Genomic DNA, 22,859 nt, shown 5'->3' with positions numbered 1-22,859 from the left:
TTGACTTTTCACCTCCCCCCGTTTCTTGGAGCCAAACAGACCCCCACATACATTTTACGAGGCCATGTTCTGTAGTAGGGGATCTCTGTGTATAGTCCTAATCTAGTGAATAGTCCCGCCCATGTGCGTGGACCCCGGAGCAATCAAAAATAATCTCTTACAGTGTCAAAAAATGCAGAAATGCATAGACACTTAAGAGAGAATTTAAAGACAGATAATGCAGCCAAAAAAGGCTACACTGTCCAGTACTTCAACTAGAAATTCCACCACAAAATCCACAAAACAGCAAAGCCTGTACAGATTTCCCTTGCTTAACAGCAAAATCCCTCAGGAATGATAGAGAGAAGAACCTGGACAGACAAGCCCCATAGGCTGCCATTATGTGGCTTAAATAGGATACTGTGCCTTTAAGGAACCTTCCAGAACCTTCTCCCAGTATCCCAGAATGCATAGCAGGTCCAACTTAGTTTCAGTTCTTTTTTCCGGCTCCTGCAAGCAGGACCCTGGAGCATTGAGCTCTCCCTTTTCAAGGGTTTTGTTGGTGTTTTTACACTAAATTCGATTTTTGGTGCTTTTAAAGTACTTTGGTGGCTTTCCTCTTGGGTTTCTGCACTCTTTTATTGTCCATAATGCCAGCATTATTTGACAAATGCCCGGAGTGCTCCAGGAAGAAGGCCAAGTCAGACCCCCATGAGGTCTGTATCCTCTGCCTTCCCTCTTCCCACATCCCTGAGGACTGTGTGATCTGCAGAGGCTTCTCTGGAAGGACCCTGAAGGACAGGAGAAAGATCAGACTTCAGGGACTTGAAGAAAGAAGATTGAAGGCACGAGGTGGGTCAGGAGGGGCTCCTTCTGCCCATGCTGAGGCCTCTGGGGGGCTCCCCAGGGGCAGGAAGTCCAGCCCGCGCCCAAGATCTCCGTCTGGGTCAGTTGCGATGACCACGACGTCGAGAGGGCGGTCCGCGGCCAGTTCCCGGTCTCCCCAGGGCTCTGGGTTGAGAAAACGTCGCCCGTCGACGTCGAGGGACGTGTTCCGGCCGCCGTCGAAGCCGGTGTCGATCTCCTCGTCGTCGGCGTCGAGTGGTCGACATCGGAGGGCCCGGCGTCGGCGCTCGCCGTCGAGGCGACACCGCCGTTCGCCGTCAAGGACTTCGTCGTCGAGGGGATCCTCGTCGTCGAGGCCGCCGTCGAGACGGGAGAAGTCTCCGGCGCCGAAGACGTCGACGTCGAAACATTCAAAGAGATCGACGTCGAGACGTTCAAAGAGATCGACGTCGAGGCGATCGAAGAGGTCGAGGTCGCCGTCGAGGCACCATCGCCCGTCGTCGAGGTTTCGTGGTTCGTCCATCTGGTCGGGGTCGACGTCGAGACGTAGACACCGTTCGACGTCGAAGAGTGAGAAACGGTCGATGCCGAAGGGCCGCTCGACGTCTAAGGATCCACGGTCGTCGTCGGAGCACCGTTCTTCGGCGTCTGGAGGCCGTAAGGACAGGCCCAGGACTGTGGGGGGCTCCCCACGGTCCGACCAGGATGATGGCTCGCCGGGAACGGCGTATTCCGAGGTTTATACCCCGAAGAAGCCTTCTGCACCTTCGCTGCCTCCTTTACCGAAGGGTCCGCCTCCGAAGGCTCCGACCCCTCCGCCAGTGCATCCTCTGCCGGCTCCGCAGGCCCCGCGTCCGGTGACGCCCCCACCCCCGGTTCCGCCGAGGGCGGTGTCGATGCCCAAATTTCCGCCGCCGCCGAAGAAGACTCCTAGTGAAGCCTAGGGCGTCTGAACCGGGGAGGCCAACGGACCGTCCGAGACCCAAGAGATCGAGGTCTCGCTCGGGGAGAAGGGACAGATCCAGGAGTGGACGTGGTTCTTCATCGAGATCCAGGCCTCGCCATAGGAGGCGTAGGTCCAGGTCACGTTCTGCATCTGGGACCCGTTCTTACTCTCCCACGCTGTCTGATTCGCCGGAGACTAGGGTGTCCCCTATAGACGATATCGGCACATTCCAGGAGGTTCTCCTGCGTGGAGCGGCGAAGTTGGGGATCAAGGTTGAAACGCCTACACCTTCGACTTCGGTGATCTTTGAGACATTACATAAAAAACACATGTCTCGCCCGCTGCTACCTCTGGTGCCGGGGCTCCTCGAACCGGCTGAACAGCTCTTCCTGACACCGGCAGTGGTGAAGTCTGCGCCTTCCAGGCTCCTCAAAAAGTACAGAGCTCCGGACTCGGACCCAGCCTTCTTGAGAAAGGACCTGGTGCCGGATTCGGTTATTGTGACGGCGGCCCGGAAGCTTCATGCCACCTCCCCTGCATCCACGGTGCCTCCAGACAAGGAGAGCCGCTGGATCGACTGCTGGTCGGAAGGCGTGTGGTACGTCCTCCTCTTCGATGAAAGCCGCCAGTGACTCGGCGTTGTTGGGACGATACGACCGTGCACTGTGGGACTCAATGGAGCATTTTGCAGACCTCGTTCCTCGAGACCGCAGAGAGGACTTCATGGAGATCGTCCAGGAGGGGATGCTGGTCTCTAATCAGGCCATCAGCGCCGCGGCGGATATCTCCTTGCTGTCTGCGCACGGATACTGCCACGGGATTAACCAGCGACGCCATGCTTGGCTCAGGTTGACGTCGCTTAAACCGGAAGCGCAACAACGTGTGGCGAATCTCCCGTTTTCCGGAGATACTCTCTTCGGAAAACACGCGGATGACGAGATGGCCAGGATGAAGGCCGAGGCAGAGACCCTGACGGCGGTAGGCTTGGAGAAGCCCAAGGAGAAGAAACCCTACCGCCAGTTCCAGCGACGGTTCGGGTCGCAGGGTCGAGGAAGGGGACAGTCTTCTGGGCAGCATCAGCAGCAGCCACAACAGCAGCAGTACAGAAGGCCCTTCCAGAAACGCCAGGGGGGTAGAGGTAGACAGCAGTCCTCTACCGCGACCAAGGGCCCGGCCGGGTCTCGGCCCTGAGCGGTTACTTCCCTCTCGTCCGTTACCCGCTCCGGTGGGGGGAAGCGTTCAATTTTTTTCTGGCACAGTGGAGAAAAATTACTCGGGACAAGTGGGTGCTGAATATTGTTTGCAATGGATACAGTCTTCGGTTCATCAGCCCTCCTCCATCGATCCCTCCGGTCGGCTCGCAGTACCAGCTGCGCGAGCTCCAGGCGGAGGCAGATATCCTGCTGAGAAAAAGGGCGATAGAGGACGTACCTCTGTCTCAAAGAGGAAGAGGTCTTTACTCTCGGTTCTTTCTCGTCCGCAAGAAGGACAAGAACGAGTTCAGGCCCATTCTGGACTTGCGACAGGCAAACAAGTGGATTCGCAGAGAAAAGTTTCGCATGCTGTCGTTGCATCAGATCTACCCTCAGCTGCAACGAGGAGATTGGATGTGTGCCATAGATCTACAGGATGCATACTTCCATGTGCCTATTTCATGCAAACACAGGAAGTTTCTGAGCTTTCAAGTCGGCACCAATCACTATCAGTACACGGTGCTTCCCTTCGGGCTGAAGTCTGCACCCAGGACATTTTCGAAATGCATGGCAGTGGTAGCGGCACACCTGAGGAAGAACAAGGTGTTTGTCTACCCGTACCTGGACGATTGGTTGATCAAGGCCTCCTCCTTCTCGGAAGCTCAAGCACACTTCCAGATGACGTGCATTCTCTTGAACAAGCTGGGGTTGCACATCAACATGTCCAAGTCTGTCCCGACTCCGGTCCAGTGCATCCAGTACTTGGGAGCCTCCATCAACACGCTGTCAGCAAGCGTGTCTCCTTCGGAGGAGCGACGTTTATCACTCCTTCGGAAGGCTCAGGCTCTCATGTCTACTCCATCCACGACAGTGAGGACGGTGTCTTCTCTGCTGGGATCGATGGCCTCGTGTTTCTTCCTTATGCCACATGCGCGGCTGCACATGAGACCGCTGCAGGAGTGCTTGGAGGATCAATGGGACCAGAGGAGAGGATCTTGGGACGACAAGATACGATTGTCTCTACATGCTATTCAGTCTCTGAAGTGGTGGTGCTCGAAGGAGAATCTTCTCAGGGGGGTTCCCTTCCACAAGGACATTCCCACACAGACTGTCGTGACGGATGCTTCTCTCCAGGGCTGGGGAGCGCACTCCGGAGACCTGCAGATTCAAGGGATGTGGTCCCAGACGGAGGCCACGTACCACATCAATTTCCTGGAACTCAGGGCTGTGCACTTGGCGCTGAAGGCTTTTCACCCGTCTTTTCAGACCAACTCTCTGCTTGTTCAGACAGACAACGATGTATTATCTCAACAAGCAGGGGGGCTCGAGATCGCGCACTCTGTCGCAGGAGGCGCAGGCGATCTGGCACTGGCTTCTGGCTCGAGGACTGTCGATAACGGCGACCCACCAGCCAGGTGTGCAGAATGTTCAGGCAGACGAACTGAGCAGACGCATTCAGGAAAACCACGAATGGGTCATAAGCGACGAAGTTCTGGGAGACGTCTTCGCAAGGTGGGGGACTCCAGACGTAGATCTGTTCGCCACCGCCGAAAACAGAAAATGCCGAGGCTTCGCCTCCAGGTACTACCAGCCGGGGACGCTGGGGAACGCATTATGGATCAACTGGTCGAACAGCTTTCTGTACGCTTTTCCACCAATTCCCCTGATTCCGGCGGTTCTCATCAAGCTGTCCCAATCCAGGGCGAGAATGATTCTGATTGCCCCGAAGTGGCCCAGACAGTGGTGGTTCACGGACCTGCTTCACCGGTCTCTCCTTCCTCACATGAAGCTGCCGTGCAGGCCGGACCTTCTCACGAAGTTCGGGGGGCGGATGGTGCACCCCAACCTCTCGTCTTTGAGTTTGGCGGCATGGCTCCTGAAATAGTGCAATATGGCCATCTGAATCTCCCAGAGGATTGTATGGACATACTGAAGGAGGCTAAACGCCCTTCCACTAGGACTTCTTATGCTTACAAGTGGAAGAGGTTTTGCATCTGGTGCAAGTCTAAGAACTTTAACCCTACGTCATGCAAGGAAGATGTCATCCTTCCATATCTACTGCATCTGGCGCAGTCGGGCCTTAATGTCCATTCCATTAAGGTTCATCTGGCTTGGAAGTCGGTCCATACCTTTGCTAAGCATTACTGCCTGGACACTGATGCCAGGGCAGACGCTCAGGTTGGGCAGTCTCCGCTGCGGAATTTGTTCGCACAATAGTGGCGTAATTTCATACTCTCCACCGCCGCTTGATGTGGGGATGGGCTTGCCATTCTATTCACTAGATTATGACTATACACAGAGATCCCCTACTACAGAAGGAGTAGTTTCTGTCCTGTAACTCCAGTTCTGTAGTAGGGGTATCTCTGTTATAGTCATAAGCGCCCTCCCGCCTCCCCGGCGGAGATTTGTTCAGGTACATAATGCTACAGGTCTGGCGTTTTTTACGCCTTCAAAAAGAACTGAAACTAAGTTGGACCTGCTATGCATTCTGGGATACTGGGAGAAGGTTCTGGAAGGTTCCTTAAAGGCACAGTATCCTATTTAAGCCACATAATGGCAGCCTATGGGGCTTGTCTGTCCAGGTTCTTCTCTCTATCATTCCTGAGGGATTTTGCTGTTAAGCAAGGGAAATCTGTACAGGCTTTGCTGTTTTGTGGATTTTGTGGTGGAATTTCTAGTTGAAGTACTGGACAGTGTAGCCTTTTTTGGCTGCATTATCTGTCTTTAAATTCTCTCTTAAGTGTCTATGCATTTCTGCATTTTTTGACACTGTAAGAGATTATTTTTGATTGCTCCGGGGTCCACGCACATGGGCGGGACTATTCACTAGATTATGACTATAACAGAGATACCCCTACTACAGAACTGGAGTTACAGGACAGAAACTACTCCTTCTGTGTATTTGAGCGGGACAACAGATCTGGTGAGCCTTAGGGCCCTGTTGGGTCAGAAGGGGCCCCTTTGGTTTTGATGCTGTCTGCTCCGGCCCCAGTGGGGCCTCATGGATCCGATTCCGGATTGGAGTAGACGCCGATCGTGCCAACATGTCCTTCCTTGGCGTCGGACCCGAAAATTTTGCCCGCATCATCCTTATTCCCAACTAGTTGGATCGGCTACGCTCGATGCTGACTCCGTTGCTTACAGAGCCCAGAGGTTCTATGTTGTTGCATGTGCATTTTGAGGAAGTTTCAGGCATGGGTGAGGATTGGTAGAGGTTTGTAGACCTTTTAGAACAACTGGCGACTCCTGTGGAGCAAATGGACTGGTATGAGGATCTTGGAGAAGCCAGTGGACTAGACACATCTCCAGATACTGGTATGCTCTCTCTGCCGAATGTAGCTACGGAGGAGGGGGCTACTTATGACATGGTGATAAAGAGGGCGGTGGAGGTTTTGACTGGAGCTGCTCTCTGTGCAGGTCTGGATTATTCTCTTGACCGAGGTGCTTCAGCCTGGGGCTTCCACCTCCGAACCCTTTTTGCCCTTTAATGAAACACTAACAAATGTTCTTCTAGGCACAAGGTCCAGGCCTAGCACAGGGCCTCCTGTGAATAGGACAATTGCATGCTGCCATCGCCCAACGCTAGGTGATCCAAGGTCCCTCAGCCAACATCCCACCCCTGAGAGCTTGGTGGTTCAGGCTTCGACGTTACATGGCCCTTCTGCTTCTCCAGATATGGAATCCAAGAGTCTGGACACACTTGGGAAGAAATCCTTTCTTCTACTAGCCTGGCATTGCAGTAGTCCTTTGGGATACCGGTGCGCAAGTGCTAATACATGTCCCGGAGGTGGCCTGGGCCATACTCTCCCAGGCAGTGAAGTATGGGAGAGATGCAGCCAAATTCACCATTCGGTATGGCTTAGACACAACCGACTGTGGGCAGAGCGATTTGGTCGACGGTGGCCCTAAGGCACATTCTTGGCTTAGAACATCTGGCTTCTTGTGTGATGTCCAGGCCAATCTTATGTACATGCCCTTTGACGGGACTCTTCTTTTTTAACAGAAAGCTGAGACTGCCTTGGAGTGCTTCAGGGATTCTTGTGCTACGGCCAGATCCTTGGGCCTCTCGGTCACACCTCATGACCAGTCTAGCGATCACCCCTTTCGTGGCACTGGGAGGGGTTTTCAGCAGTATCCCAGCCACCATCCTGCGCAGACTCCCCAAGATGTAGACGCGGTTCATTCTGACCTCTGCCTTTGGGCACCAGAAGTTGTCTGCCACACAGCCCTCGGCAGCTGCCGTCTTCAAGCAATCGTAATTAGAGTTTGCAAGACCATTTCACTCAAGTTGGAGGGAGAATACATCATAAACTCCTCCCCTGGAGGTCCATAACCTTGGACAGATGGGTCTTGCAGATCATTCAGGAGGGCTATTCTCTTTCTTTTTTTTCCTCCTCCTATTCCTCCAATTGAAGAACAGCCCATTTTGGACCTTCGGACCATAAATCTCGTCCTCAAAAAGGAGAAATTCAAGATGCTCACACTGGGTCAGGCCGTATCTGCCCTAGACAATTAGACTGGTTGGTAGCGATATTCTTGCAGGATGTTTTTTCACATCCCCATCCTGCTGGAGCCACAGACTTGACCTGCTGCTCAAAGTAGGTCCACAAGCACTTTCAGTTTACCGTGTTCCCTTTTGGCCTTACCAGCGCCCATCAGGTGTTCACCAAGGTGATGGCGGTGGTTGCAACTCATCTGCGCAGGTTAGGGGTGTCAGTCTTCCCCTACCTCGACGACTGCTCTTCTGCTTAATGTTCGACTATTGGGTAGTGATTTGATGTTGCAGGAGGTAACCTTTCTAGAACAGTCATAAATCATCATGAGTATTTTTTTTTCTATGACTATTAACACTAAACCCAGGAGAATAGTTAGATCTTTCATCTGTCTGATGTTTCAATATATACTAAACCTAGCTGCACTGAGGGTCATTTGGGCAAGAGACGGGTTTGAAGTCCACAAAGCTACTTATGAGGTTGTTCCCGGTAAGGTGACATTTACTGTAGTTGATCTTCTTCGAATTAGGTTTTATACCCAGTAGTTTTGTTGAGCTGGTTTTTATTTCCAATTTTCATTAGATAACCTGTAGCACTGAATTATTATGTATTCAGTGTTGATAAATTCATTTAAGATATTCAAGATGAAAAGCTAATGTTACATATAAGTAACATTCACCAAAGACTTGTCCAATGTTGGAGACTTATTGCAAAGTTGCTGATTATGAAACTTCAAGACTGAGTTTCATATTGTTGGTTGGGCACTTGACCAGCAAATTGTGATCGACGTGCTAAAGTGTAAATATGTAGTTATTTGAAAACACCTGCACTGAGTACCGTCTAGTAATGTCACAACTTTGCTCACCACACCTCGTGTCAACCTGGTGTTTGTAAATCCAGTCTGAATCTGATATCAGGCCATATCTGTTCCCCTCACGGCATCTCAAGTTTGAAATGCTTCTGCAACAGTGAAGATATTCTCTGTAACATGGTCTGGGCTACATTTTAAATACTTTCTTAAATAAGTAAATATGTAGTACGAGGAGTATGTCTTGTGGAAACCTGTTGCACTATGGACTTTAAAAATCTCCATTTAGTGCAACAAGACATTTATGGAATTCGAGGTAACCTATCATGTAGGTGTTATATTGAGTTTGTCTGTACACAATATGCCATTAGTATGGGATCAAAGTGCCTTTTGGTAGCCTGAGGTAGAACGTTTCAAGTGTTTCAATCACAGATTGGAAACTGACTCCGCTTGTGGAGGTGTGTGAAAGTTGACATGCCAGATTTGAGTTGAGTTTTTTGGGGAGTGAAACATGGAGGGATGTACCAAATTACTTTTGCATTTCCTTTGTTGGTACAGATGCCTGTTACTCGGCAAATGGGTAGAAAGTAGGCAACACTAGAAATTACTAGGTAATATCCTTAATTGCATATTCATTCTTGAATGTTGAGTTCTGTCTTGATATGTGCTCTTGTAAGGTTGTATGTGACATTACATTGCTTGAGAACACTGGACTTCTTTTTAAAAGAACTTGCCCAGCCATTTTACAGTTTTGATTTCACAATATATTTGTTTCTACAGGTATTTGAAGTCAATGCGTCTTGCCAACGAAGTGGTCGCCAGATACTCTCTCAGTTAAAAGAAGCTACACAATCTCATCAGGTGGACAAACAGGGCACAAACACTCATAAGCCTTGCTTTTTTAATACTAGTAACACAAGCAAGTCCCCAAGTAAGTATAATATCCTTATTTAATTTAAATATTTTGAAGTAAGTTCTGTGTATTTTGTAATTAAAAGAAATCTTAATGATTGTTATTTGTTGTCACAAACCTAAAAGAACACTATTTACATTTTTAGTCAAACTGTTTCCCTCCGATATCCCTTGGGTACCTGGCTTCTTGAGGAACAAATCACACTGTTTACTCCTGTTATTCACCATATACTGTGTCTGTTAATCCAGGAGGCCAGCAACCCTTCTGATTTACTTACAGAAGGTTTGGTGCCCTGCCCCCTCTCCTATTAAGAAGGCTAATCTCGTTCAGAAAATGGGTGTGAAGTGACTATGCCCACCAAGAGCTAGGGTGTAGGTGAATGGGATTGCGTTGGAGACAATCTGAGTTGGCAAGTTTAGCAGGCAGGGATGCCCCCTCTCCCCACTCCTGTTTGCCCTGTACATTGATCCTCTGGCAGAGGCGGTTAGGTCCAATCCATCAATCTCAGGAATAGCAATTGGACGTTACGAACACAAACTTGCATTATATATGCGAATAATGTCCTGCTGTCCCTGTCAAATGCATGCAGTTGCATCCCTGCATTGATGTCCGAGCTAGACTCCTTTAGATGAGCCTTGGTCTTCAAGATTGAGATAAAGAAAATCACAGGTCCTCAAACGTACCACACCACTAGAAATCTGTGCTTACCTGAAAAGACTTTTCCCACTGATCTGGGCTTCCGACCACATACATTACTTATGGCTCAAGATTTTCTCCTTGTTAGGGTAAATTGTCAACGAAAATATGCAGACCCCCTGATGAAGATGATGAATTTATAAAGCATGACAAATACCCTAGGGTGTCTAGGCCCTTAGCTCTTAAAGATCGGACTAAGTATGTGAATTATGCCTTAAAAAAACATGTTTTAAGCCCTTTCTAAATTTTAACAGGCTAATCTCTTTTTTTTTTTTCAAGCAAGGTTGGCAAAGAGTTCCACAGTTTAGTTGTTGTAGTTGTGAAGATCCTGCCACCCCACCTAGCCCCTCTAACTCTAGGAACAGTTAGGTTTCCAAGTTCGAGTGACCTAAGGGATCTTGCTGGAATATATGGTTTAAGAAAATTGTCCAGCTGTGTTCGCCCCAAGTTAAGTGATTTAAAGGCAAAGTGATTTAAACTGGATCGTTTGGCGACTGACAATCAGTGCAGATGGAATAAAGCTGTGGCGACTGAGTCGAATTTAGAGATTCCTAGGAGTACTCTTGCCGCTGCGTTTTGAGCAGTGTGCAACTGTTGGCTGCTGCGCTTGGGGGCCCACAGTATGGATCATATCTGCATACTTTGCGAGTACGGGGCACTGTCATCGTTGGGCAGAATAGCTGCAACCAAAATAACCCTTTTACCCCATATTCTATGTGTAATGCAGACCCTGCCCCCTCCCCAAACCCTGGCTAAGCTTCAACGCAACCTTGAATCTTTCATTTGGAGTGGTAAGAAACCCTGAATGGAAACCTGTCTTCCATGAAGCGAAGTGGACCTAAGCATAGCAAACCTTACCACCTGCTACTTATCTGCACAACTACGGTGTCGCCTTGAATGGAACCGGACCTCCACAGAGAACTTAATCGAACAGTACATTGCTGGCACCCACATCTGGAAGGTGCCTTGGTGATGCAAAAAGCACAGATCATGGGTGGTGGTCACTCCTCCTCCCTCCAATCCAAAGTAATGAGGGCTAGCAGCTACAAGGGCACTCTTGGACAAGATCTCCGTATCCGCGTGTCTAACCTCTTACTCCTCCCTGTCTATCCCAGTGAACAGCAACCCTGAATACTGTGTGGCAGGAGGCCAAGTGTTAAAAGGGTGGGTGACATCTCTGACCGTACTGGCCTCCTGTCCTTGGAGCAGATTAAAGAGGGTTCCTGAGACAGATAGCGATATCTTCACATCAGGCACTGGGGAACACACACCACCATTAAACCCCACCCAAGCAAGCCACTCAATGATATTTGAGAAATGGGGCCTTACTCTGTGCGACAACCGAAAAATGCTATCAAACCTCTATAAATTCCTTAATCAGATCAACCTCATCTGAAATACTTGTGCCCTGAGAATTAGGGAAGCAAAACTGGACCGTACACTCACAGATAAAGAACGGTCTGATATTTTTTTTAATGGAACTCACACTTCTGCTACTGATGCAGTGGGCAAAGAGATGCTTCTAAACCCCACACTATACTGGTACTGTCCCCTAGCAATCATGCAAGCATGGTAGATCTCTTCTTCTGGGTATTGTTGGCGCAACTGCAGTACTCCCTATACACTGATTAACCTCTTGTGGTGGTTCCCACTCAGAAATGATATTGGCAGGAAGCAATCACAGATATCAACAAAATCTTCAATACTGATGTGAGACAGTTACCCGCATATATCCCTCTAGCCATCCAAAATAAAGTTCATTTAAGGGCAGGGTGATCACCCTCTGCCTCACCGCAACAAAGCAGACAGGCACTGCTAAGTGGGGTAAGGACTGTGAACCTGATCACTCTGCCTGGCTTAACAGACTTTGGGATCTTCTTGAAAAATAAAAAATCTCAGCAGCCCTAGGAAATGAATTAAACTTGTTTGATAAAATCTGAGGACACTGCATTGTGTATTTATCCCAAGAACTTAACTGTCCCATCTATCCGCGGGTCCAAAGTCTAACTCCTAATCAGACTTTTGCACCCGATTAATTTAAGCTGTTCGGATCTATATTACCTGCTTTTTTGGAAACACAAGACACTGATGTTAATGTATAAACTATGGACAAATGTGGCATACAACGATTTCAATACTTACAAATTTTCCCCTGTATGTTTGTTCCCACTGTCTCCACCTTTATGCATTCCCATTGCATTCCTCCAATCCTCCAACCCCCTGCTCCCCACCCCCTGCCCCCCACCCCCTGCCCTTTTCACTCCCTTGTTTGTTTTACCTACATTTTCTTCTCAGATGGCCCATGGTTGTAGGTGGGTGTATGTGTTAAAAAAATGTTTCCTTAGCAAACTAATTTGTACCATAAGGCTAATCTCTCACCCTTTTACTTAACCAATGTTCATGTTATTCCAATACATCAGCTAGTCTTTTTCTGGTTTCCCTTCATGTGTTGTCTCAGGTCTTTAAAGTGTTAGGATTTTGTCACTGAGCAGAAGTAGCCTTGCGTGGACTGTAGTATGACTTGTCCCCACGATTTTGTCATAGTGTATAATTTATTGGCATTTTCGGCCATCACAGTAGTGTAGTTCCAATCCTCCATGGAAGATGTGTACCAGCAAGTCAAACTTAGTGTATTCATATTAAGAAATTGAAATTCCATCTTGGGGACCTCCAGGGATCCTCTGTCATTTACCTTTTTTTTAAATATACACATGTTCCCGCATTTTGATCTCTTAGGGTCTTACGGTGTCTGTCCAATCCAATGTTGCTAACAACCAAGTCAAAATAAGGTTCACACTTTACCATCGCCAGACAGTGATTTAGAATAGCTACTAGTTGAGGAGCAAGATTGCAAATGGTCTCCATTTGAATAGATCAGAAACAAGGCCACTAGTGATCTAAATCCTCAAATATTTGGCTTATCTGATAGACTACTAGCTGCAGATTCCGTCCCGTAGAATTTTCCCCAGGCGTTAGACTGGATCCAGAAAACTTTTTTTTACCACAGCATCCCTGCCCAAGCGTCAGCGAGGGCACTTAAGTCCACCCCGGGGCGCCTACGTCAGTTTTTTTTCCTTTTCCGCGTGCAACGCAAATCTGGTCTCTGTGCGGACCTGTTTAGGCTCCTTTTTCTTTCATCACTGTGATATATTTTGGTGGAACAGTGTGCGAATGCCTTCGGGCTTCAAGACTTGCACGTCGTGTGGGCGTATTATGTCGGCGACGGACCCTCACCTCATTTGCATGTGGTGTTTAGGGGACGATCACGTCACCACTGATTGTGAGGCGTGCCAACGCCTAAAGCCGAAACGCGGCGGAAGCGCCGGATGAAACTGCTCTCGGCGCATCTTTCAAGGTCGGCTTCATCCCCTCGATCAGCCTCAGCAGATAGTTTCAAAAGAAGCCGTCATCGGCGTCCTCATCCCTCTCTGATGTTGCGAGAGCTGATGTTCGGCCTACTGGGGACCTGGGCTCTCCGTGGGTGATGCGGCCCGCGCGTCGCCCTCCTATTCACCGTTTCCCAGTGAAAGGGCGTCGAGAGTCCAGATGGAGACATATGCGGCGGCTTTGCAGGCCTCGCTGGTGTCACCTCCTCTTCCTTCCCCTCCTGGGGTGTCAGCGGATCCCTTGCATTACGTAGGGCCGTCGCCGGCGGCTCTGGTGCCGACTGGCTTGGCACCAGGCTTGGAGGATGTGGTGCTGTTGGGGTGCGGCCCTTCGAGGGTCCCTCCTTCAGACCACGGTGCCTCTGCCTCGCCACAAACTCCCGCGGGAGTCACTGTGGTGTAGCGGGAGGTCGCCGAGGCTCGAGTCGCATCCCGAGCCCCGCTCGGCCCCTGGACAGGCGGCAGCCTTGTCCATGGCTGAGCTGACGGCACCGGCACCTGCTGGACTGGGTGGCGCCACAGGGGTCGGTGGACCCTCCTCGTCCCGCTCTGGGTCGAGGCTGGACGGGGACCCCTCATCCTCCTCCAGGCCTAGCTTGTCCATCAGCGACGGCGGCTGCCTCGTCGGAGGGCGAGTTGGATGTTGAATTTGCCCTGGCGGCACCGCATGGGTCGGCGGGCCACCTCTGTCACATTCTGTGCCGAGGCTGGTGGAGGGTTTCGTGTCCCTCCCCTTGTCCCTCTCGTTCCTCCACGCAGGCGGCTGCCTTGTCGGAGGTAGAGTCTGTGCTGTTCCGGCGCCACCCCTTGGCCACTTTGGCTCCGCACCAGTCCATGGCGCGGTGTGACTTGAAGGATCCTTGTCCGGCGTTTTCGTAAGTGCCGGATGGTGATGACGCCCTGCCTCGGGCAGCGGACTCTACGGCACCAGACAGGCGCCGAGTTGCGGATTCGTCTTTGGACGCTCCCTCTTCTCCGGAGGTTGCGTGCCTACTGGTGTCATCCTTCCCGGAGACAGGCCGCCGCGTGGTGGCTTATTCATCAGCATCATCGAAGGGCGGCTCCATGCCATTCCCGAGGCCAAGGTTTTCCCGGAGGAGCAACAGGTCCCCCACTCTTCGGTTCCTTCTAACTTCCAGGTCTGGCCTTTGGCTGCCCCGCTCGGCTTCGGGGACGGCCGCCTCAGTTTACAGCCGTCGCCCACGGAGGAGCTGCTTTCTCCACCACGGGGCCCTAAGGAGGCGGGTGCGGCCTTTGCTCACGCAGTGTCCACGGCTGAGGGTATTCTGCGCATGGGTGACTCTGTTGCTCATTTCCTGGTGGACTGTCTTTTGGAGGTTCTCCACCAGGGATCTGGTGGGAGGGAGCTATGGCTTCCCTTTGAATGTTCAGTCCTTTTTTCCCTGATGGGGGCCTGGAGGCGTCCCGCCTCAGGGGATCCGGTGCCTCAACACAATTCTGCACCGGCACCTTCCGGTGGCGCGTGACCCTGCGTGTCTTTCACTCCACCCCTCTGCCTCCAGTCCACTTTTGCAGACTGCTTTTCCCTCCTTGCCGCCACTGTTGTCTCCACCGTCCCAGGAGGCCCGCTGCAGGCCCTTAACACCTTATCTGTGTTGGCTAGGGCCTCCTTTTGTTTGTGGGACTCTGCTGAGTTCTCGGGATCCGCTGCTTCAGGGAGGGAAAACAGTCACCATCTGTTCGTGTTCAGCCAGACCGGTTTCCAATGATGATGTAGTATGCACTCGTAGTTAATAAAGCCTGCCTCCCAGGGCGTGGTCAAATGAAATGGCCTTCTGGGTCTGGGGTGATTGTTTTCCCTGCGTCTCCTGTTGCAGCTGCTCCTAAAAGAAAAGGATCCAAATTTTGCCAATCTTGTGGCTTCTTCTACCGAGGGCTAAAACTCTTTGTTGGTATTTTTGCGGCTGGAGCCCAGTCGCGGAAGAAAGCCTGCCGCTTGCTGCGGACCCGTGATGGCGCCCAACGGTGCGATCAGTGTACGGGGGATTGGTGTCCAGAAGCAGCTGACCACACACAAGAGGACACCCAGAGCAACATTCTCACCAGCCCACATGGGTTTTAATCATTCATTTATTAACTGCCACAATGATGAACTCACACGAGGTAAATGGTGTATGCACTACAAGACCCAGAAGGCCATTTCATTTGACCACGCCCTGGGAGGCAGGCTTTATTAACTACGAGTGCATACTACATCATCATTGCCAAGCAGAAGCCATTGAAGAAGGGATAGACTCCCGAATCCGGTCTGGCTGAACACAAACAGATGGTGACTGTTTTCCCTGCGTCTCCTGTTGCAGCTGCTCCTAAAAGAAATGGATCCAAATTTACCAATCTTGTGGCTTCTTCTACTGAGGGCTAAAACTCTTTGTTGATATATATATATATATATATATATATATATATATATATATATATATATATATATATATATATATAATATGGTCAGGCTTATTACTACATACAGTAATCAACATAAACAACTAACTTATACAGTTTAAAAGAATTGCCATCTAATTCTCTCCCTGATGCGATCATAGGAAAGATGGTTCCCACGAACCCACAGATAACCTATCGGAAAGCCAGCCCGATGAGGGACAGTTTGGTGAGATCAAGTTCCGCAACTAGAAGAACTGACAATTGGCTTATAGGAACCAGTTGTTCCTGAGTGTTACAGCTGTCTAGCTGTATCATTGGTATCAACACTAAGGAGTATTGCTCTCCTTACTCAACAAACCAATTTCCTTGAGTGGCAATATTAACTGTAAAAGTGAATTTGCTGTGTATATTTTGAACTGCAGTTGCAATCTGAGATACGTGGGTAGCACAGTGTTGCAAGTTCATACACCTATCTTGCAACACTTGAAAAATATAGGAATATAAAAATAAGGATCTGAAAGAGACACGTTAGTGATAAATTCCTTACCTTAGAATAATCCCCAGGTGTCACACTAGATCCGAAAAGTTTTGCTTAGCAGTACCCCTGCGCGTCGGTAGGTGGCGTCGTGCGCCTCTGCGTCCGTCACTGGGGTCGTGAGCGCCGAGATGACGTCACGGAGACTACTTGGGCGCCACCCATGCGCGCTGACGTCTGTTCTTTCTTTTTCCGCGCAGGAAGTGCAGATCCGGATTGAGCACGTACCGCAGTATTTTTTTGACTACTTTTTGAGACTTTTTGTCTCCCCCTCTTGTCTCCTGGTGCATGTAGGGATGTCCGGCTTTAAGTCTTGTGGGTCGTGCTGCCGTAACATGTCAGTGGCAGACCCCCACAATGTGTGCCTCTACTGCCTGGAGACCGACTGATCATGACTCCCGCGACTGTTGAGACTGTCGAGCCATGGCTCGAAGGCCTTGCTGGAGCTGCGCCTGAAGTTGCTGGAGGTCCGGCACTCCTCTAACTGCCGCTCCAGGTCAAGGGACCGTTCACGGGACCGCTCGCGGGGACCGGAGCCGTCGCTCCTCGGACTCTTAAGTCTTCACCTTCAGATTCCGGTAAGCAACACCATAAAAAGAAGTAGAAGAATCGTGTTCGCTCTCCGACGTCCCCCCGTCGCTCCCCGAAGGCGGATGAGGGGGACAGGGGCTCCGCCCCTGCGGTACCTCTGGAGCCGGGGAGTCCAACGGCCTACCTGCTATATCCGGGTCCGTCGGCGACACCCGAACAGATGCAAGAGTTTCTTGCTGCCATGGACCGCCTTTTTAGGCCCCGGGCTCCCGCCAGCGCGCCTTCGGTCCCCGTGTCCAGATCCTGTGGGCCCGGCAGCTCCGTCACCGGCGCCATCCCCAGCGCCAGAGGATGCTGCGCCTCCGGCGCTACGAGTTGCAGCGCCACTGGCTCCAGCCCCGCCACAGGCGCCACACTGGGTGCCGTTTATCCCACCCCCTGCCCTGGTTCTCGGACCATTTCGTTCCGACCTGGGATCCGCAGTGGGATACTGCTCCGGCCCGGCCCCGACCGGCGCAGTTCCCGGTCGACGCTTGCCCCCTCAGTGGCTATGGCCCTGCCGCCGCAGCCAGCTCCCTCTACTCCGGAGCCGGACGAGGACTGAGACTGCTGCGAGGACCCCTTGCCCGGCAATGTAACTCCGAGCAGGATGCGGGCGAGCTTGATGTGTCATCTGACTCGGGGTTTGCCTCTCCTCCGCCTACTTTGGAGGAGGGCGCTTCCTATAACATGGTGCGGCGTTTGACTGCGGAGGTTCTCCATCTCGACCTCCCTACGGTGGCTCTTAGGACCAAGCTTCTTACGGAGGTGCTCCCGACGGCGTCTACGTCGTCTGAGCCGCTGCTCCCTTTCAATGAGGCTCTCACCAAAGTCACTTGGTTGGGACCGGCCTCGGGGGCGCCAGTGGATAAAAACGTCACAAGGCGTCATCACCCGGTGTCTGGTGACCCCACCTTCTTGACCGCTCACCCCACACCCGAGAGCCTGGTCATTCAGGCCTCGACATCGCAGAGTTCCTTTCCCACGTCTCCACCGGATAAGGTCTTTAAAAGGCTAGACCAATTCGGCAAGAGGTTGTTCTCCTCAGCCAGCTTGGGGTTGCGTTCGGTTAACACAGCCTGCTTATTGGGCCGTTATTCCCACGCAGTGTGGAATTCGGTAGCTGAGGTCTTGCCGCAGTGTTCTGAGGATGTCCAGACTGTCCTTTCAAAAGCGATTGCAGAAGTCAATGGTACGGCGAAGTTTGCCATCAGTTGTGGTTTGGACACTGCTGATTCGTTGGGCAGGGCAATTTCCACGACTGTGGCGTTGCAGCGCCACGCCTGGTTGTGTTCCACTGGGTTCCCATCCTATGTCCAGAGCTCGCTCATGGACATGCCCTTTGATGGCTCCCTCCTCTTTGGCGATAAGGCCGACAATGCCCTTGAGCGTTTTAAAGCCTCTCGGGCCACGGCCAAGTCTTTGGGTCTTTCCACAAAGAACCCTGCCATGCCGGGGTTTTGTTCCTTTTGTGGCCAGGGCAGGGGCACCCAGGCACGCTCTTCCAGCAAGCCTGTGCAGAACCAGCCTGGCTGTGGATTCCGCAGGGGCAGGTCTGATAACCAGCGTGTGGGTCAGTCCACTTCCACCCCCACTACTTCCGCCTCTAAGCCTTCCTAATCCGAGCTTCAGGGAGCACCCCACGCCGCTGGGTGGCAGGATCCGCCACCACCTCCACCACTGGCGTGAAATTACATCGGACAAGTGGGTGCTGCAGATAATCGCCCACGCATCCCCCTTTCTGTCCTCCCCTCCGGCCATGCCGCCTTGGCACCACCGCATGTCAGAGGATCATTAGACTCCTCTCTGTCAGGAAGTCTCGGCCCTCCTGGCCAAGGGGGCCATTGAGCGTGTACCTGGGCCAGAAGTTCTGCTCTTTCAGCCTCTATCCCGGGTTTGAGTCAGGATAACCCTCCGGCTCCTGGGCCTGATGGCCTCCTGCATCCTGCTAGTGTGACATGCCAGATGGCATATGCGGGCTCTGCAGTGGGACCTGAAGTTCCAGTGGGCGCAGCATCAGGGCGGCCTGTCCGATCATGTCCAGATCTCGGAAGGCACTGGACAACACTTGCAGTGGTGGCCCACGAATCGCGATTGGGTCAATGGCAGATCCCTGGCCCTTCCCCAACCGGAGCACACAGTAGTGGCGGATGCGTCCCTCCTGGGATGGGGAGGCCACTTGGGATAGGCGGAGATCAGAGGCCTCTGGTCTCCGGTGGAGTCCCGGCTCCATAACAACCTTCTGGAGCTGCGGGCGATCCGACTTCCACTGAAGGCATTCTTTCCCTCTATCCGGGGAAGTGTAGTGCAGGTGTTCACTGACAACACCACAGCCATGTGGTATTGCAACAAACAGGACGGGGTAGGGTCGTGGACCTTATGTCAGGAGGCTCTTCGCCTCTGGACATGGCTGGAACGTCAAGGCATTACCTTGGTGGTTCAACGACTGGAAGGTTCTCTGAACGCCAGGGCGGATAAACTCAGCCGCCGGTGCTTGATGGATCACGAATGGCTGCTGAACTCTGACGTGGCGCAAGGTCTCTTTCTGCAGAGCCTAGGTTAGATCTATTCGCCACCGAGTTATTCTTGTGGCTCCGGACTGGGCTCGAAGAGTATAATATCCCGAGCTACTCAGTATGAGCATGGATCCCCCGATCCGTCTGCCTCTTTGGGAGGATCTAATGTCGCAGCAGCAGGGGATGGTCCTCCACCCGAACCTGTCCAGCCTCCACCTCCAGCCTCCACCTCCATGCGTGGAGATTGAGCTGACTGCTTTCGACCTTCCTCCCGAACTCTGTAATGTCATTCTGGCAGCCAGGCGTCCCTCCACTAAAACGGTATATGCCTGCTGATGGAACAAATTTGTGGCGTGGTATACAGTGAAGGCTGTGGATCCCCTTTCGGCCCCTCTTTATGAGGTTCTTCTGTTTATCCTATCTTTGGCCCAGCAGGGCTCTGCTCTGGGCACTATCAAGGGCTATCTTTCTGCCATTTCCGCCTTCCTGAGGCTTACTGATCAGCTTTCTCTTTTTAAGTCCCCGGTTGTTAACCTCTTTCTCAATGGCATTACACACACGTTTCCTCCCGTGCCTTTCATAATGCCTCAATGGGACTTAAATCTTGTCTTGACTTTTCTAATGTGCGCTCCCTTTGAGCCTCTTCATAACTGTCCTTTAAGTCGTCTTACTCTAAAGACGGCTTTCCTGGTACCTATCACCTCTACCAGAAGTGTGAGTGAGCTCCAGGCTCTTTCTTCTAAACCTCCTTTCCTTTCTGTTCATCTGGACAAGGTGGCTTTAAGGACCTGTCCTTCTTTCTTGCAGAAGGTTGTCATACCCTTCCACATCGGGCCGACCATCACTTTGCCCACCTTATTTCCGCCTCCTTCCAGGGAAGAGGAGAGACTCCACCGTCTGGTCCCAAAACGTGCGCTTGCTTTCTATCTGCAGCATACACAACAGTTCCGGGTGGATGATCAGCTCTTTGTTGGCTACGTGGTCGCCAAAAAAGGTCGGGCTGTGCACAAACTGACCATTTCCCGGTGGGTCGCTCTGTGCATCAAAGCATGTTATTCCTTGGCCAAGAAGGAACCTTGTGTGGGGTTGCGTGCCCATTCGACCAGGGCAACTGCAGCCACTACTGCGTTGGGACGCGGCGTTCCCCTGCAGGACATTTGTCAGGCAGCTACTTGGGCCTCGCTGCACACGTTTACCAAACACTACTGCCTTGACAGTCAGGTCTGGAGGGACGGTTTCTTTGGCTGTTCTGTGCTCCGTGACTTTCTGGTGTAATCCTGTTCGCAGACCCACCACCGGGGTTGGTATTGCTGGGGTATCTATTCTAAGGTAAGGAATCTATCACTAACGTGTCTCTTTCAGATGCACAAGTTACTACTTGTTTTAACGATGTATCTGTAAGTTAGTTAGTGATAGATTCCTTACCGCCATACCCATCCTCCCTGTTCTGCGAACTGATTACTAGGGTTAAGGTCATCCCCTTTTAGGGCCCTAGTTTTATGCACCAAGGGTCAGTATCTTACATGGCTCTGTGTTTCGGCACGGAAAGTCGTGTACAGAACGGACGTCAGCGCGCAGGGGTGGAGCCTAAGTAGTCTCCGTGGCGTCATCTCAGCGCTCACGACGCCAGTGACGGACGCCACCTACCGAAGCGCAAGGGTACTGCTAAGCAAAACTTTCCGGATCCAGTCTGACGCCTGGGGATTATTCTAAGGTAAGGAATCTATCACTAACTAATGTCTCTTACAGATATATTGTTACACAAGTAGTAACTTGAGCATTTAACTTATCCAGTGGCCAGGCACTGTGCCATGATCCATCAAAGTAACACCTCTCAAATGTCATATTTTGTCATTGATGGGGAAATAGTGGGCACCCTCCCAAGAGCAAATGAATGAAACTCACCAGACAGAGCAGGTTGCTCAGAAACTGAGTGAAATGTATTTATTGGTACCAATGCATCATTGCTGATCAGCAAGGAAGCAGGCCGGTCTCCTGCCTTAGGGGCTCTTAACCTGCTTCTTCCCAGAGTGACTTGTTTCATAGCTATGCATATTTCAGAATCATTTCCTTGGGTTCCGGTGCAACCCGCCCATCAGAAGCTGCACTCACTATACTCTGTTATGGGTTCTTCTTCAGAGGAAAATCACTACCCCATCCTTGCACAGGCTCTTCTGCAGTGGATTTTAGAAGACCCCTGAAAGGTCTAGCCACTTGTCAGTATTTACTGACATAAAGTAACTTAGTTACTCATCAGTCTCCTGTTTCACTACATCTCATATGTGTAGGTACACCACAATTCTTTATTTCACTACTAACTATATTTGGCGTCATAAATTATTCTCTAACCCAGGCTCTCCTGTAGTGGAAGTTATGAGGTTTGTAAACCTGAGCCACATATAAATCACCGTATTGATACAGAGAATGCCAATATTCTCTACAGTCCCCTGTTTAGTTTAACTGCCAGTTAATGACCTTTTTTATTAATACTATGTTTTAACTAAGCATTTGAAAGATTGAAAGGTCACTTGCAGCAAGTTAGTTATTTTAGCTTAGTTACTTACATCACAGTCCTTAAATGTCCCACTTTTATGACACCTTTCCGATAGCGGAATACTGGGCACCCTCCCAAGAACAAATGAATGAAACTCACCAGACACAGCAGGTTACTCAGAAACAGAGTGAAATGTATTTATTAATAACAATGCATCATTGCTGATCAGTAAGGAAGAAGTCAGGTCTCCTGCCTTAGGGGCTCTTAGCCTGCTTCTTCCCAGAGTGACTGGTTTCTGGGTGTTATATGCATTTTAGTAATGCAATGTCAGCAAAATTAGAATAAGGCACCAAGCCAAATATGGCTAACGGGGATGTGCAAGATCTGCACCATGCCAATTATAAACAACTAGATATGGGCAGACTATGAAAGGCTGGCTCGGCACTATGCCAAATATACTGCAAATCGCACAACCAGATAAGGAAACTAACATGAAGTCAAGACATGGAAAAGCGACCTCAAAGCTGGTTAAGCTGGTTCAGAATAGCTACTGAAGCTTGTCCGGGCAAGGTCAGATAGGAAGCCCTTTGGAGCTTCAGGCCTCATGTTAGTGTGATATATCCAAGCATGATCTATTTGAAGTGCATACACATGAATTGGTATGTGTATATATATATATATATATCACAAGAAAACGCCCAGGTTTGAGGCCGACCTCGGACCTGAGTATCTGGGTTCGAGTCTCGGTAACGAAGCCAAACATCCTGTGATCCTGAGCAAATCACTTAATCTCCCCGTGCCTAACAAAAATGAATGTGTCCCCTCATGCAACGTAACTGGTACTATGTAAAGCGCTCTGATACCCGGTTCGGGTCAAGTTCACGCTATATAAAACTCTGCAAAATAAAAAAACATTTTTATTGAAGTATGCAGCTTCCTATCTCGTTAAGATCCCTCGGCCTTACGTGTTTCGAGTCCTTCGTGACTCATCAGAGGCCAATGTCTGAAAACCATTCCTCTGCTGCCACACCCCCTTTATTTGCACTCTTGATTGCTTTAAGTGGCCTCCGCTGTGCCCTCGCAG

The 22,859-nt window shown here is 50.8% G+C and overlaps 1 protein-coding gene across 1 annotated transcript in view; it reads left to right on the top strand.

The window, feature by feature from the left end:
* The window catches only part of ATAD5 (ATPase family AAA domain containing 5), a 440,833-nt gene that overhangs the window by 185,253 nt on the left and 232,721 nt on the right, over window positions 1-22,859 (top strand). Inside the window, exon 14 of the mRNA XM_078654387.1 lies at window positions 9,046-9,196. Coding sequence (XP_078510513.1) covers window positions 9,046-9,196 — 151 coding nt within the window. The remainder of the gene's footprint in view (window positions 1-9,045; window positions 9,197-22,859) is intronic.

This window comes from Lissotriton helveticus, chromosome 7, assembly GCF_964261635.1.
Source record: "Lissotriton helveticus chromosome 7, aLisHel1.1, whole genome shotgun sequence".
In the NCBI taxonomy this organism is placed as follows: Eukaryota; Metazoa; Chordata; class Amphibia; order Caudata; family Salamandridae; genus Lissotriton; species Lissotriton helveticus.
Note: the sequence above shows the minus strand (reverse complement) of the source record. Positions and strands in the feature narration are given on the sequence as shown.